At 50.0% G+C, this 15,791-nt stretch overlaps 1 protein-coding gene across 1 annotated transcript; it reads left to right on the forward strand.

The window, feature by feature from the left end:
• The first annotated feature begins 13,810 nt into the window (after window positions 1-13,810).
• On the forward strand, window positions 13,811-15,419 carry ID3 (inhibitor of DNA binding 3). Its single transcript, XM_059690849.1, has 3 exons — window positions 13,811-14,192; window positions 14,317-14,399; window positions 14,938-15,419. The coding sequence occupies exons 1-2, from the start codon at window positions 13,893-13,895 to the stop codon at window positions 14,374-14,376; spliced, it is 360 nt and encodes a 119-aa protein (XP_059546832.1). The 5' UTR covers window positions 13,811-13,892; the 3' UTR covers window positions 14,377-14,399; window positions 14,938-15,419.
• The last annotated feature ends 372 nt before the right edge of the window (window positions 15,420-15,791 follow it).

Raw genomic sequence — 15,791 nt, forward strand, 5'->3', positions numbered from 1 at the left:
GCCCCTGGCCATGAGGTTTCTTGCTCAGACAGTGCTACCTTAAGTGCCGCTGCACCGTTTTATGTGAAAGCTGAACTGTTAAACGTGATTATCTTTGGCAAATGTGTCGCAGTAAGCCACTCTCCGTCATCAATCATTTCTCAGGCGCTGGCCAGGTAGCTCAGTTGGTTAGAGTGCCGTCCCCATCAGTCATGCCCACACCAGCCAGCACCACCTAAAACAGCCCGGACCAACCACGTGCCCTGCCCACCTGGCCGCTCCCTTCAGGACCTGCCCCTGATCCTTCCACCTGCGGATCTGATAGCCCTTTTCCCAGCCTGGGGCTTGTTCCTGCTTTTCTGTTTTGACCCTCTAATCCTGTCTTCAATCAGGGCTCAGATTCCTCCACTGGCTGCTGACACCTGCCACCTCGCTGAGCGAGATTGTTAGATTGTTGATTGTTGATTGCCGGGGCGCAGCCCCCCAGGCCTAACTGCTCAGCCCCGCTCTCCCAGGGAGCACTGGGCTCTGGGAGACGGGTGTTATGAGAACAGAGGGAGAAAAAGCCAAAGCAGGAGCCGCCCATGTCTTCGCTCTGCCTGGGACTACCTTCCCCGCCTATTCCTTATAACAGAAGGTGCCATTTTGGGGGCATTTGAAGCTAAGTGTCTTACATACAACAGTTCTCACCAGCTGTACTCCACTCCCCAGCCCCAGATCTCACTGAACTAAAATCAGGGTGTCCGCAGGGCTGTGGCTTTTTCTGGAGGCTCCAGAAAAGAATCCATTTCCTTGTCTTCTCCACCTTCTACACTAGGCTGCCGACATTCCTTGGTTCCTGTCCCCCTTCTCCATTTTCAACGTCAGCAACATGGCACGTCCATGGCCCGGTCTCCACAGTCACATCTCTCGCTCAGACCCTCTTCTGGCTCCCTCTTCCCTTATGAGGGCCCTTGTGATTACATTGGACACAGCAAGATAGTCCAGGATCAGCTCCCTACTCTAAGATCAGCCAATTAGCAGCCTTAATCCCCTTTTGCCATGTAACCCAACATTCACAGGTTCTAGGGATTAGGATGTACACATCTTTGGAGGGGCCCTTACTGTGCCCACCACATGGACTGACCGGGTGTGATAGGGGCCTGGACCATCCAGCTGGCTCCATCATGCATGAATCCAGGGTCAGTGGGCTGGATCTGTCAACATTGCAAAAGAAGCTGGGAAATCGCATTTTCAGGGGCAGTTTTCCCATTTTGAAATCACTGCGAAAAGCCCGCCCTCCCCCCCCCCCCCCTTCCTTGCTGCCAACCCCCTCCTCTGGCAAAAAAAATTCACATGGACTAGATTTGGCCTGAGGCCACCCAGGTGTGACCTCTGGATCCACCTCCACCCCATCAGCCCTGGTGAGATGATGAGATGTTCTGGGGCATTTACAGGCTCTGTGGGCCCTGGGGGGATGAGGAACACGCAAGGGCCTGGAGGTGGGAGGGCGTGTGGTCAGGAGCCTAATGGGGACTGGAGGGACTTCCTGGGGGAAAGTTGAGAGGGAGAAGGGACCCACCATTTCCCTGCGGGACCCAGCATCACCTGCAGGAAGCAGCGATGCATTCAAGGGGACAGGAAACCAGGCGGAGGCCAACCTGAAGAAGGCAACCCGCGTGAGGTAGGCTTTATGCCTGGTGGCCTCAGAACAAACCAAGCACACCCTTTCTAATTTCACCAAGTATCGGTTCTTCCCTTCACCTGAAAAAACGAGCAATATTGGCTGGCTATGGGGAGGCCGGCAGACTGCGGGAGGTCTGCGTGGGGGTGAGAAGGAGGTTTTCACCTTATGCCTTTTCATGGTTGTTTTTTTAAATTTTTGAATCGTGCGAAGGAGTTACCTATTTAAAACATTAAACTGAAATCCTTACATTCATTTTTGAAATATTTTAAAATACAATAGTTCACATTCAAGGTAAAATCATGAATGTAGTTGTTATAGTGACTCTACTGCACTTCCATAAAGCGGTTATATGAGACCTCATTGCAGGGCGGTTTAGAAATGGTGAGATGTTAATAAATTTGGCCAATTACTATGGATCTGTTATCTTTTTTTAAAAGAGACTTTTTTTTATTGATGAGAGAGAGAAACATCGATTTGTTGTTTTTTATGTATTCGTTGGTTGATTCTTTTATGTGGCTGACAGAGGATCGAACCCGCAACCTTGGCATATTGGGATGATGCTCTAACCAACTGAGCGACCCAGCCAGGGCCTTGGATCTGTTATCTTAACTGATTTTATTTTCCTTATCTTCACACACCAGATCTTGAATAAATCAGATTGATGTCTTCTTGAGTTCTATTCTATTCCATTCTTCATGGCAAAAGGTTAAGGTTCTAGAGTCAATCCGCCTGCCCCTTCCTCACTGGGTGACATGGAGCAATTTATGTAACCTCTGTAGGCCTCACTTTTCACCTCTGTAAAATGGGGGTAATAATGATATCCACACCTCATGGACTGTTACAAAGAGTCACGAGTTAATGCATGTAAAGCGCTTGAAATGGCACAAAGTCAATGTCCATAAATGCTGACTCTTATTATCAACTATTTTTACAATTCCCGTTTAACTTCGTTTCTTTTGAGTGGGGGAATTATTACAACTGTAACAACCTAAGACATGTAATGTAGGTGGCATAAAATGAAGTGAATTTCACCTCTGGTGCCCTAACTCCTTGCAACCACCCTTTGAGAGGGGATCATTGTCTCCATTTCCTAGATAAGGAAACTGAGGCTTGGAGAAGGTCCGTGATTGTTCAAGCACCCTGAGTTTGGCGATAAGATAGGGGCCTGAACCAGGTTTTCAAGACTCTAAGTCCCACGACTTTCAACTCAAGTCTGTTCTATGGGGTGAGTAAAAACAACAGGGTTGAGTGGGAGAGTTGTTTTTTGGTTTGTTAGTTTGGTTCGGGGACAGTCCCTCCTCCTTCGTGGCCTCAGATCCAGTAGATTCCAAGGTGGGGGTCAGGTCAGGGCTCTGGCTCATACTCTGCCCTCAGCTACGGAGCCAAGTTCCTTTTCCCTGGGGACGGAGACAGCGTTGGGGTGGGGGGTGTCAGAGCACGGGGGTTGCTGGGGTGACCCTGGTCAAGCTGCTGCCTGAGCTTTCTCACGAAGGAGGCTCTCCCAGTGTCCCAGGCCCTCTGCCACCTCCCCCTGACCCCCGGCATCTAAGAAGCAGTCGTTGCAGCTTGAAAACATGTCTGGCATCAATCCTGTGAGCTAAATGCCCCAGAAAGAGAGGGCACTGCCCAAGCAACCTCCAGGGAGTGGGAGAGCCCAGAAGCCAGGAGCCCAGCTTTGCAGGTTTGAAACCTGGCACCTCCATGTCCCAGCCTCGGCCTTCACCTTTCTGAGGTTTCTGCAACTGTAAAGTGGGATAATAATAGTATCGAGCACGAAAGTTGTTGGGAGAATTCTCTTCCTTTTTTGAAAGAGCTTCATTGAGATATAATTTACATATCATAAATGCACCGGCTTTAAGTATACAACTCAATGGTTTTTTAGCATATTTACAGAGTTGTGCAACCATCACCACATTAATTTTAGAGTATTTTTATCACCACCCCTTTCCTCCAAAAAACCCTTTACCCATTAGCAGTCACTCCACTTCTTCTTTCCAGCTTTGGGAAACCACTAGTGTACTTGCTGTCTCTAGACTTACCTTTTCTGGAAACTTCTCACAAATGGAATCTTACAATATGTGGTCCTTTGTTTCTTTCTCTTTTCACTTAGCATAATTTTTGAGGTCCATCCATGTGTTGCATATGTAAGTACTAGTATATGCAATATACCGTATTCTGTTTATCCATTCATTAGTGAAGGGTGCTTTAGACTGTTTCCACCTTTTAGCGATAATGAACAATGCAGCCATGAATTTCTCTGTACATTCTTTTTGTTGTTGTTGTTAATCCTCACCGGAGGATATTTTCCCACTGATTTTTAGAGAGAGTGGAAGGGAGAGGAGAGACATAGAGAAACATCGATGTGAGAGAGAGACATCAATGGTTGCCTCCTGCACTCACCCCAACTAGGGCTGGGGAACCTGCAACCAAGGTCCGTGTCCTTGACCAGAATCAAACCCGGGCCCCTTCAGTCCGAGGGCTGACGCTCTATCCACTGAGCGAACCGACTAGGGCTCTCTGTACATGCTTTAGGTAGACATTTGTTTTGTTTATTTGGGGAAGATACCTAGATGGATAATTACTAAATCATATGATCGATTTATGCTTAATTATTTAGGAAACTGCCAAACTGTTTTCCATTACCTTCAGCAATGCATGAGGGTTTGTGGAGGCATTTAAATGAGTTAATAACATAACTTAGTTTAGTGCCTGGTCTAAATCTTCAATAAATGATGGCTAGTACCCACAGTACTGCTGCCTCCTTTCCTGAAAAGAGAGATCTCAAAGAGACAGTCACTCTGAAGAATTAATGCCCACATTCTGTGTGCTCTTAGCCTGGTATTCAAGGCTCTCCACAAATCCTACCTCCAGCTACTTATCCAGTCTTGGCTAGCATCCACCCCACCCTCTAGCTTCTGCCCAACCGAGCCGATCAGCATCTTTGCTCACACCATTCTCTGTCCTCTCCCTTCCTCCTGACTTTATGTGTTAAAATCCCACCTGGCCTTCAAGACCAAGCTCCGATGTCCTTTCCTAAGGTCTATCTTGGCTTTCTAACTAACTAGATCCGCACTGTCCAATTAGTAACCACTAGCCATATGTGCTGATGTATAAAATATACGCCAGCCCTGGCTGGTGTGGCTCAGTTGGTTGGAGTGTTGTCCCATACACCAGAGGTTGCCAGTTCGATTCCCAGTCAGGGCACATACCCAGATTGTGGGTTTGATTCCAAATTGGGTTGCAAATGGGAGGCAATCAACCGATGTCTCTCTCTCCCTCCCTTCCTCCCTCCCTCTCACTTCCTCTCTCTCTTTAAGCAATTAAAGTATTTTTTTCAAATAAAAATAAAAAATACACTCCAAATTTTGATGACTTAGTTGTAATTTTGATTTATTCACATCAGATGGCTATTGTTGTGTTGGCTGTTATTACTGTTTTTATTTGACAATGTAAGGAAAAAGCAGTAAGCCCCCCTAACTAGTCAGGTATCGCATGTTTTAAAAATTATTGTAGCATACCTGCTGACAATCACTGATTAGACCATCAACATTCTAAAGTTGCTCTTTATCAGGTACCCATTCCTTACAATTTTAAAAAATGTTTTTATTGATTTCAGAGAGAAGAAGGGAGAGGCAGAGAGGGATAGAAACATCAATGGGGAGAGAGAATCATTGATTGGCTGCCTCCTGCAATGGTACTGGGAATCGTACCATGACCTCCTGGTTCATAGGCTGTTCCTCACATTTTTATGTCTGTTATCTGACATAATGCTCAGCACAATTCGGGAGGGTAGATACTATGAATATCTCCTTTTTACAGATAAGGAAACAGAAGGAAGCTGTGACCTCCTCAAGGTCACACAGCTGGACACCAGCAGACTCAGGATTCCAACGCCAAGTCTTCCACGGGATTCTGCTGCACGGACTAGTCAAGCACAAGGCTTTGGGGGTCTCGCTGGGAGGTGTCTCTGGCTGGAATTAGAACAGCTCTGCATGGTAATGAATCATGCTAATCAGAAGCTCTGGCTGAATGCTTGTCTTTTATAAACACAAAACGAGAAGGCAGATTCCTTAATAGAAGCAACACATTTGGAATAAATCGGATCTTGGGATCTGTGGGAGGAAGAAAAGGTGGCGGGCGACTCCTGATCTAAACAACTACCTCGTTTTACACGTGGGGACACTGATGCCCGAAGAGGAGGAAGGACGTGCCCAGGGCTGTCGGCCAGCGGGAAACGCTGGCTTCCAGGACCCCAGGCCGAGCTTCCCACGTGCGCCTCGCTGTCTCCGCAGGGATGGCCCCAGCCACCAGCCCCCTGGAAGCCCTTTGTCTTGAGCCAGCCCCCTTCCTCCCTCAAGCCTGCGGGTCCCAAGGACTAGAGAGGAGGGGCCCGGGAGACCCAGCCCATTTCCCATCAGGGTCCCAAGGCCACCATCCGGTCCTGGGCCAGGAATTCCTTTCAGAGGCTGAATTCAACGGAGCCGAAAATAATGCTGAACCCTGGGAGGCCTCCAAGAGCCCCTGTTTCGACTCAACCCCGGCCTAGGGGGCCAGGCCTCCCCAAGTCTCCCTGGGGCTTTCTGGGCTCCCCGCAGACTTCCCCTGCCAGCTCCCATCTGCACTCACACGTGTGCAGAGCCAGGGATGTTTCAACAAACCGCCCACATCCCAGGTGCCCGCTTCCCAGCTCCCACCAGCGGGAGAGGGAGGGACAGAGATGCTAGATGCGGCCGCAGCCCCGCGCGCCGGCCGCGGAGAACGGCAGCCCGAGGCCCGGGACACACAAAGAGGCTGGGAGTGTGTCCGAGACAAAGAGGGAAGATCAAGGATGGACGTTTAGATCAAGATAAAGGGACGGAGACAGAGAACAGGAATGAGAAAAAGGGGAGCAAGAGGGAGCTCGCGAACAGGAAAATTAGGAGAAGCGAAATAGGAAGAGGATAGAGAAATAGGAAGAGGATAGAGTTTGAGAAAACTGGGGAGAGCGAAGGGGAGAGAAACTGGGGACCAGCGCGCGAGGAGAAGCTGGGCGAGCAGGGGGCGCGGCCGGGCGGCGCCGGGGCCGCGGGGGACTCGGGGTCCCGGCGGCGGACCCTCCTCCCGGCGGCTCGCCCCGCCGCGCCGGTCCCAGCAGCCGCATTCCTCCGGGTTTCCCACACACTCGCCATCAAAGAGCCCAAAGCGCCAGCGTTCCCGCGCCCCTCCCCCGCCAGGGCCCGAGCAGCTATTTTTCACCCCCTCCTGGTCTTTAATCTGTTGTGGGGAAAGAAAGCGGCTTTTGTTGGGCGAGGGGCTGCGCGGGGGGCGGGAAGGGGGCGCCGCGATTGTGTGTCCCGCAGCTGCGCGCCTGGGGCCGCCGGGGGTGGGGGCCGGCGGGGCGCGGGGCGCGGGCGGGGAAGGCCGGGAGGGTCGTGCCGGGCCGGAGTGGGGGCCTCGAGGGCGCGGGATGCGGGCGGGGAGGGTCGTGTGGGGTGAGGGAGTGGAGGGAAAGGCCACCCGGGCGCACAAGCCCATTGTCCGCTTGGCCCTGTTCTGCACCTGGCCCGGAGCCTGGGGGAAGATGCGCGCTCACGGGAGCGGGTACCCAGGCGGCGCACTCAGAGGAGGTCATACACTCAGGCAGGGGGCCACGGCCCTTGGGGAGACACCCCACGCGTTTAACGAGGCTGCACCACTCAGGGAGAGACACACACCGGCCCCAGGGAGGGTTCCACACTCAGAGAGGGCGCAACGCGCACACAGAAGAACCCCTTACTCGGAGACGCACACGCACATACACTGCTTGACACCATCAGAGCCAAATGGAGTTCCCATATGAACTTATTTCTTCTTCCATCTCCGATTTCTCCTTAGCACAGCCGCCCATTCTCCAGCGTTTGCTTCCCCTCTCCCTCCAGTTGGTAGTCTGGCTGCAGAGCACAAGCTCTGGGCTCAGGCAGCCCTGCCGTGCCTCTCCGCACTGTGTGACCTTAGGCCAGTCACCTCACCGCTCTGTTTCCAGGATAGGAGGGCTGAGGGAGATAATACCGTAGGATGCCTGGCTCATTGTTGGCACTCAGCAAAAGTTATCCGTTACAAGCTTGCTGGTGCCTGGCCGCTGTGATGATTACATTTAAGGACAGCTTAGGCCAGCAGAACTCACTGCAGGGTTCGGGCCAGGCTAGGAGTGGAGGAGCCCTTCCCTCTCTGGCAGGGTCAGCTGGGTCCCCAGGCCAGATCCCTCCCCCCTACCTCCCTACCTACTATCCTCCAAGCCTTTGAATTGCTGCTGGGACCTAGGCCAACACAAGATAATATCTAGGCAGGGTAAACATTGCTTTTCAAGGCCTTTTTTTTTTTTGCCTTCATCTTTTCTTGCCTTGGACTCCATCATCTTTCTAAAGCGTTTCCTGAAACCTGTTAGTGGGAGTCCAAATCCAAATGTCAGCATTTGTCTGCAGCAAAGAACATTATGCCTGAGAGTCACAACCAGTGTCATCCCGCACAACTTGTATTTGAGTTTTAAATCCTCCTCTAAGTGGTCTCCCCAACGTGATTACTGTGGTGAACTTAATGCAGTGCATTTTCCAGGCACCGTGACACTGAGACCAGGGAGACAAGACTCGACTTCTAAGCAGGTGAGCTCTCTGCTCCTTAAGGTATTTGAGAGTGTTCAATGAAACCATGAATGTATGTGCTTTGGAAATAGCATGGCCACTTTCTATAGCAATATATTCTCATTAAGTTAGAGTTAAACTCCCACATAACCTACTGATGCTTTCCAGTCTAGAAATTCCAAACTTTTCCCTTAGAGAAAGGAGGCTGTCTGGTGTATCCTCCTTAGCCTAGCAATGCTGGGGTGAGGGAACTAGTCCTTGTGTGTCTGGATACTGTGCAGTTTGGATGTCAGTCTCCATCCTTATGTGTGTCAGTGTTTAAGCCACAGGCCTGGGTTCAAATATTGATTGTTGGAGTTTTTTTCCCTACTTGCTGTGCGGACAAATCTCTTTGAACTTCAGTATATATGAACTTCATAAGAATACCTACCCCTAAAGACTCTAGAGAAGATAATACAAGATAGAATGTATAAAACACCAGCACAGGATAGGGACTCAGAAAATAAACTCCCTTCTTACTTGCCTGTGGGTGGCCAACCCCCACCCCATCGCAATGCCAAGCTAGCTCCTGGACCAGCCGTGGGCAAACTATGGCCCGTGGGCCGGATCTGGCCCGTTCGGCTGTTCTATCCGGCCCGCGGAGCCGAAAGAGCGGAGGGTTCTCTTGCTCTCCCCTCCGCTCCTTCACCAGCAGCAGTGTTAACATGTATTAGTTCACACAAACACTCCATCCATGCTTTTGTTCCAGCCCTCCGGTCCAGTTTAAGAACCCATCGTGGCCCTCGAGTCAAAAAGTGTGCCCACCCCTGTCCTGGACACTCCATGGTCACTGCCTACCAGCTGAAGCAAGGGGTTAGTTAACTTCAACTTTCTCTGAGTCTCTGCATAAAACACACACACACACACACACATACACACACACACACACACAATGTTTGCCCTGGCCCTGGCCCTGGGCAAGTAGCTTAGCTGGTTAGAGGGTCATCCCAATATGCCAAGGTTCTGCGTTCGATCCTGATCAGGGCACATACAAGAATCAACCAATAAATTCATAAGTAAGTGGAATAACATCTGTTTTGATGTTTCTCTCGCTCTAAAAATCAATTTTAAAAAAGATTAAAAAAAAAAAAAACATGGGCACAAAAGAGGACACTCTTTGAGACAGGCAGACTTGGTTGCAAACCTTAGATCTGCCACTTACTAGCCCTGAGACCATGGTCAAGCACATTAACCTCTTGGAAACTCAGTCTCCTTGTCCATAAAATGGGTCAATGAAATAAGATAATGTGAGAGAAGGCAAATAGAACTTGGCAAACAGTTAAGAGTCGCTAAAGTATAACGATGATGATGGCACCAAGTACTTCTGAACTGTAGAGTAGCCCATCTTGGAGGCCCCTGAAATCCCCACCCCTATAAGGACTCGTGCCTGAGCTCCAGATGCTCCCCACACTCTCCTCAGTATTGCCCAGATTCCTGAAAACTCAGGAGGAACCATTAAGCTCACCTGGCCCCACCTATCCCACTCACCAGAGGACTACTTTACATCATAACATCAAAATGACAGTTCCCTTGTCCCTTTTGACCCTCCCAGCTGTGAGAAAGATGGCTATTATTCCTCTCCCCCCATTTTACAGAGAGGACAACTGAGGAACAGTGAGGGAAGGCAATCCATGCAAGGATTTGAGCCTGGCCTGGTTTCTGAATTCCCTATGCTTTCTTGTGTAGCACTACTCTCAAGCAGTGCTTTGAGGGGTAGCATTGCTGGGGTGAGAAGGTATGGATATGTTCTATGTATACAGCCAGGAAGTTTCCGGCAAACCTTTACAGGCACTTTGTGAGCAAACAGGTACATGTTGGGAAATGCAGAGTCTGGGGATGTTGAGACCACAGCAGACCACTCTAATGAGAGTTAGAGGGCAGAGGGGACAGGGAGCCAGATGAGGAGGTCTGGGCTTGGCCACAGGTGGGCAGCTGACATCCCAAATAACCTTGGGCAAGTTTCTGATGTTTCCTTGATCCTCACTTTCAACATAAATGGGGGGGAAAAAGATAGGTAGATAGATAGAAGCTCAGTTTAGGTAAAAAGACATCTGCAACTCTCATCATCATTACTTTGGCTTTGAAATCACCAGCTCAGAGACCCCCCACCACTTTAAAAAATTTAAAAGACAAAACAGTATAACTTAATAGTTCTGCCAACGCTTCAAAAAAAAAAAAAAATCAGAGAGCACAACACTGATTTTTTTTTTTTCCTCCTTTTAAATTTTGGCAAAGGAAGATTCGGTTCCTGGAAATGCTTACAAAATAATTCCTGACACTGGGAGGAGATAGTTAAAAAAGGAAGAAGATGATGACTATGAAAAACTATATACATATATAGGTAAAGAAAGACGGTGGAAAGAAAGAGAATAAACAAAGAAAAGAAAAGAAATGGGGGGGGTGGACTTTAAAAGACACCAATTCAAGGAACGTTATCAAGTTCTCAGCATCTGCGATTCACAAGCCGCTCCCCGACCGGCGGCGCAGGCTCCGCCCCTTTCTCGGGTGTCGGACGCTGATTGGTGGGGGAGGCCGTCGCCGGCCGGTGACTGCCCGAGGAAAGGTTGCCTGGGACACGCATCCCTGTGTGAACGCATGACGTCCCACCCTGGCGCCAGGCTGTCTGGGGCTGAGTCTTAGATCAACACAGCTGTGGGACCGGGACCCACAGCTGGGCAAAGGAGCGGATTCCTCAACAAAAAATAGGATTGTGAGAAAAGTTCTGAAACAAAAACAGTGCAGACAAAAGCCTTAATGACATCCTTTCATAAAAATAAAAAATGCAAGAGGGGGGAAAAAGCTGGTAAAAGAAGCAGAACTGGGAACAGAAAGTTCAGAGACATTTGGAATAAGAGGCTGAGGCCCCGCCACCGCTAAACAAGTTGCAGAAGGCCTGAGCTGGCCCTCCAGTCTGCTGTTGGGAACAAGAAGTCTTTGGGGTTCAAACTGCATTCAGTGTTCCGACCTTAACCTGCTCCTTCAGAATTACAATGTTAGATTGAAAGGACCCTGAGAGGTCATTTGCGCCCCCCCACCCCCAATTTTACAAAAAGTGAGGCCCAGGAAGGAAGGAAATTCATCTAGGGCCACACTGCAAGCAATTGGCACGGCCAGGACAGAATTCAGCTTGCTTACCCCACTGCGTCCCTCTCTTGCCTTATGTCACACAGCCCAAAGGCATTTCAGTCTGAAAGCATCTTGGGAAATAATAAATGTGAAGGTGTTTTGCAAATGGCTTTACAAGCCTGAGGAGAACCTGTGAGGACCTGTGGACCGCGCACCTACCACACACCTGGCCCATACTGAGTCCCCAGGCACCAAGAAGACTAGCAGATCTGATGGAGAGAGCATGCCAAGCGCCTTTCCGAGAAGAGGCATTCAACAATTATTTGTTGAAAGGCATGAGGTTGGTCTAATTAGGTCAATTTTGTAAATTAGAAATTGAGACACAGAGAAGTGACCTACCCAAAGTTCACATCATTAGTAAAAGCGAATGGGGATTTGAACATAAATCTGCCTGCCCCTGAAGACCATGATTTTTCCAGGACCTCCTGGGCTTTGCCATTTTGCCCAAACCACGGCAACCTGCATGATAGAAAAGAAAGGGGTTTTCTATTTGGTCATTCAGGAATTTCCATAGCCACCACTTTCCCTTTCTATGACCAATTAGCTGACATGGTCTTCACTTCATGTCTGTAAGTATATATAGACTGATTTGTCCATTCACTGGTTATTTTCTTCCTTTTTCTTATATTAAAAAGGCTAACCTTGAAAATATTCATATCTTTCAAAGATCTTTCTTGGGGTACAAGCCCTGTGGTATGACAGCAAAGAACAAGACTTCAGGTCTGGCTCTGCCGTTATTTGTGGTGTGACATTGGACATGCTGTATAGCCCTTCTCTGTACCCTTTATCACTCCACACCTGCCCGTCCCAAATCATAAAGCCTCAGACTTCTAGAGTTGGAAAGAATTTAAAGTAAACAGCACCATCTCCTCCTTTTATTCCTAAGGCAAGTGAGGCTAGAGTAGCTGGACTTGTTCAAGATCACATGACAAATTTTTGGCAGGGCTGGGATATTGAACCTAAGGCTCCTGATTTCCAGTCCCCTGTCCTTTTTTACTATGACTCTTTTGAGACTCTCCTAGCTCTGAGCTTTCATTGTCCTGTTAATCAGTGCCACATACTATAGAACTCTTAATTGCTTCCTGTGTTAATCTTGTCTCTCCAAATTGTGACATTCTTGAGAGCAGGAGCCACTGCTTCCAACTGATTGATTGAGGAAGCAACCATTGGGGGAATCCCACTTGGTCAGTGTCAAGATGGAAACCAGCATTTTAAGGCTGCAAATTCCCAAAAGTTTTGGGAAGTGATAAGACGACAAGCAAAGAATACTGAATAGAATGTCCTGCTGCAATACAGAGCTTAACTTGCCTGTCTTCTGGTTCCTTTCCTGGGCTCTCAGATAGAGCTGGAGCTATTTTAGCAAGGCCTAGAATAATCAAGTCCAGGTGGCTTGCCTTTCCATAGCAGAGAGGGATAGACAATAGAGCTTATGGTATCACCAAACTATTGTTTTCTGCATTGCATAGAGGTGTTTAGAGAGTGGGGAGAAAGGAGGAAGCAAGAGTTAAGAGATTTGCTGACTCCATGGGGGGCTCCTAAAAGGTTATATAGAAATCATCCCTTCTGACTGACACACACACACACACACACACACACACACACACACACACACACACCATTTAAAACCCTGTCCAAAATTCTAATCAAACTCACTTCCAGCACATAACTGGGCATATATTTGGCTCCTTATGGAGTGCAGGGGGCCAGAAGGTGGGAGCTCTTTTCCTTCCCCAGGCAAAAAACATGGATTCTGTCTCCCCCCTCCCCTGTTGCTCAAATAGTGTTTTTTGCTCAAACCCCTTCTCCCTCCTCCTCCTGTAATCTCAGCGCCTAGCCCAAATCTGTTTTCTTCATTGTAACCTCAGCTTCACCGCAATTAATTTTTTTCCCCTCTGGTCACAAGATAATTCCTGACGCCAGTGAGTCTGGAGGTCAGACAACAGCAAATTGGGGAACAAGGCGGCACTAATTCCTTACAAGTTTCCCTTGAAAAATCTTTTGCTTTAAAAAAAAGAAAGAAAAGCTTCTTTGCTGTTCAGGGATTTATGACCTCGGAGGAACTGTGGGTTCGAAGTAGTGTTGGGGCTGTGGGTGGACTGGCAGGGGGCAGGGGAGCTCAAAGAATCTGGGGCGCTGCCAGGAAAAGGCAAATTCTTAAAGTTAATGGTTTTAAGTGATTTTTGAAATCCTTGCTGGCAAAGAGGCCCGCCTCTCCCCAGTATCAGCGCTTCCTCATTCTTTGAATCCACGACTCCGCGGTATTCGGCGTCAGACCAGCCGAAGAAAGCCTGTTTGCAATTTAACCGCGCTGTGAACGCCCAGGGTCGGCGCAGGCGGGGCCTCGGCGGGCTGTTTTGCATAAAGGGGCGTGTCTTCTAGCCGGGCTCTATAAGTACCGGCCTCGGCGAGCGTGCACACATAGCAAGCTGCTGTAGGAATTTCTTTAGCTTTCTCGACCTTGGGCGCTTCCAACCTCATTCCTCAACATGAAGGCGTTAAGCCCGGTGCGCGGCTGCTACGAGGCGGTGTGCTGCCTGTCGGAACGCAGCCTAGCCATCGCGCGGGGCCGCGGCAAGGGCCCGGCAGCCGAGGAGCCGCTGAGTCTGCTGGACGACATGAACCACTGCTACTCGCGCCTGCGGGAACTGGTACCCGGAGTCCCGCGAGGCACTCAGCTTAGCCAGGTGGAAATCCTGCAGCGTGTCATCGACTACATCCTCGACCTGCAGGTGGTCCTGGCCGAGCCCGCCCCTGGACCCCCGGACGGCCCGCATCTTTCCATCCAGGTACGCGTGGGCGTGCGCGGGGAGCCAGGGATAGGGCTGAGCGCCAGGGCTGGGATGCTGCTGCACCCCTCGAACTCCCAAGTGCCATGCTTAACTCTTCTTACCTCTTTTTCTTTTCTCTCAGACAGCGGACCTCTCTCCGGAACTTGTGATCTCCAACGACAAGAGGAGCTTTTGCCACTGACCTGGCCGTCCTGGCGCCTCCAGGTGAGTATCCCCACCTTCTCGGGGGTTGTGGGGATGGGGACGCGGTGGTGATTGAACAGTAAATCTTGGAACTGGAAGGCCTTTTAAGGGATTATATACCCCCTCGGTTTAGAGAAACCAAGGCCAGAGAGGGACAAGTAACTTGATCGTGGTCACATCAAATGAATGACGGAACCAATTTTCATCCCTGTGCGCGTTTCAACCTTAAACGCACGTTGCTATTGCCCTCCCCCAGTGGCCAGAGATCCAAGAAAGGACGCGCAGGTCCGACTAAATAAAATAGCCGTTCAGTTAGTAGTTTGGAGTCGTAAACGGAGCCCTCCCAACTGGTGTCAATTCCAAGAGGGAGGGGTGGTGCAAGCTCCGCCTGTGGTCCTTTGGCGCCAACTGGGTGGGGGTAGCGTGGGGCGCGGAGTTATCAGCTGGAGGTAGAGACCAAGTTTCCTCCCTGGCGCCGGCCAGTCTGCGGACGGCCCCCGCCTCGGCGCGCTCGGCGGAAACTGACGGCTCTCTGGTCTTTTTTTCCTCCCCCACCCAGAACGCAGGTGCTGGCGCCCGTTCCGCCTGGGACCCCAGGACTCTGGCCGGAAGCCCAAGGGCATGGATGGACCCCAGCCTCTCCCTGCCCACTTCACTTCCCAAACCCCTGCCTCGAGGCTGGACCTGGTGCCCGGGAGCGAAGGACTGTGAACTTAGGTGGCCTGAAGAGCCAGAGCAAGCTCTGGGCACCGACTGGGCAACGTCACCCAGCCCCACCCCACCCCCAAGTTCTAAAGACTGTCAGAGTGTGGAGGGGTGTGTGGTGGGGGGGGACAATGGCTGCTCCAAACTCTGCCAAGGCCAGCAGTAGAGCTGGCCTTCTGGTCTCGGAAAAAGGCTGTTGCCCCGATTATGAACTCTATAATAGAGTATATAGCTTTTGTACCTTTTTTGCAGGAAGGTGACTTTCTGTAACCATGCGATGTATGTTATTAAACTTTTTATAAAAGTTAACATTTTGCATAATAAACGGTTTTTAAACACTTGTGGGTATTATTTGATTCCATCAGTGTGAACACTGTCACAAGGCTAAATTTAGGGGAAATAAATGTTCTTGGAGTCTGGGGAAAGCAAACATTTATTCTCTACTAAAGGAGATGGGGAAATGCCCAGCTAACAGTGGGGTGGAGGGAGGGGAGGTAGAGAAGGCTCAGGGCGGGAGCCCCTACATCCACTGAGGGTTGGCACAGAGGATATCCTGGGCCTCTGGCTAAGGCCGAAGAGGGGCTCTGACCCAGCATTAGCTCACCCAGCAAGTTGGGCACTCAGGATAGAAATCAGGTCTGCGGTCCCAGTTCTTAAGTCCCTTGGGGCTTCTGTGCTAGCTAGCAGATGCCTGTGGCCTTCAATCCA

The sequence above is a fragment of the Myotis daubentonii genome, chromosome 3 (assembly GCF_963259705.1).
Source record: "Myotis daubentonii chromosome 3, mMyoDau2.1, whole genome shotgun sequence".
NCBI lineage: Eukaryota > Metazoa > Chordata > Mammalia > Chiroptera > Vespertilionidae > Myotis > Myotis daubentonii.

Coding starts and splice junctions, on each gene's coding strand:
- ID3 (XM_059690849.1), top strand. CDS start 13,893: ATGAAGGCGTTAAGCCCGGTGCGCGGCTGCTACGAGGCGGTGTGCTGC. Junction 14,193..14,316: donor GCCCGCATCTTTCCATCCAG/GTACGCGTGGGC, acceptor CTTTTCTCTCAG/ACAGCGGACCTCTCTCCGGA.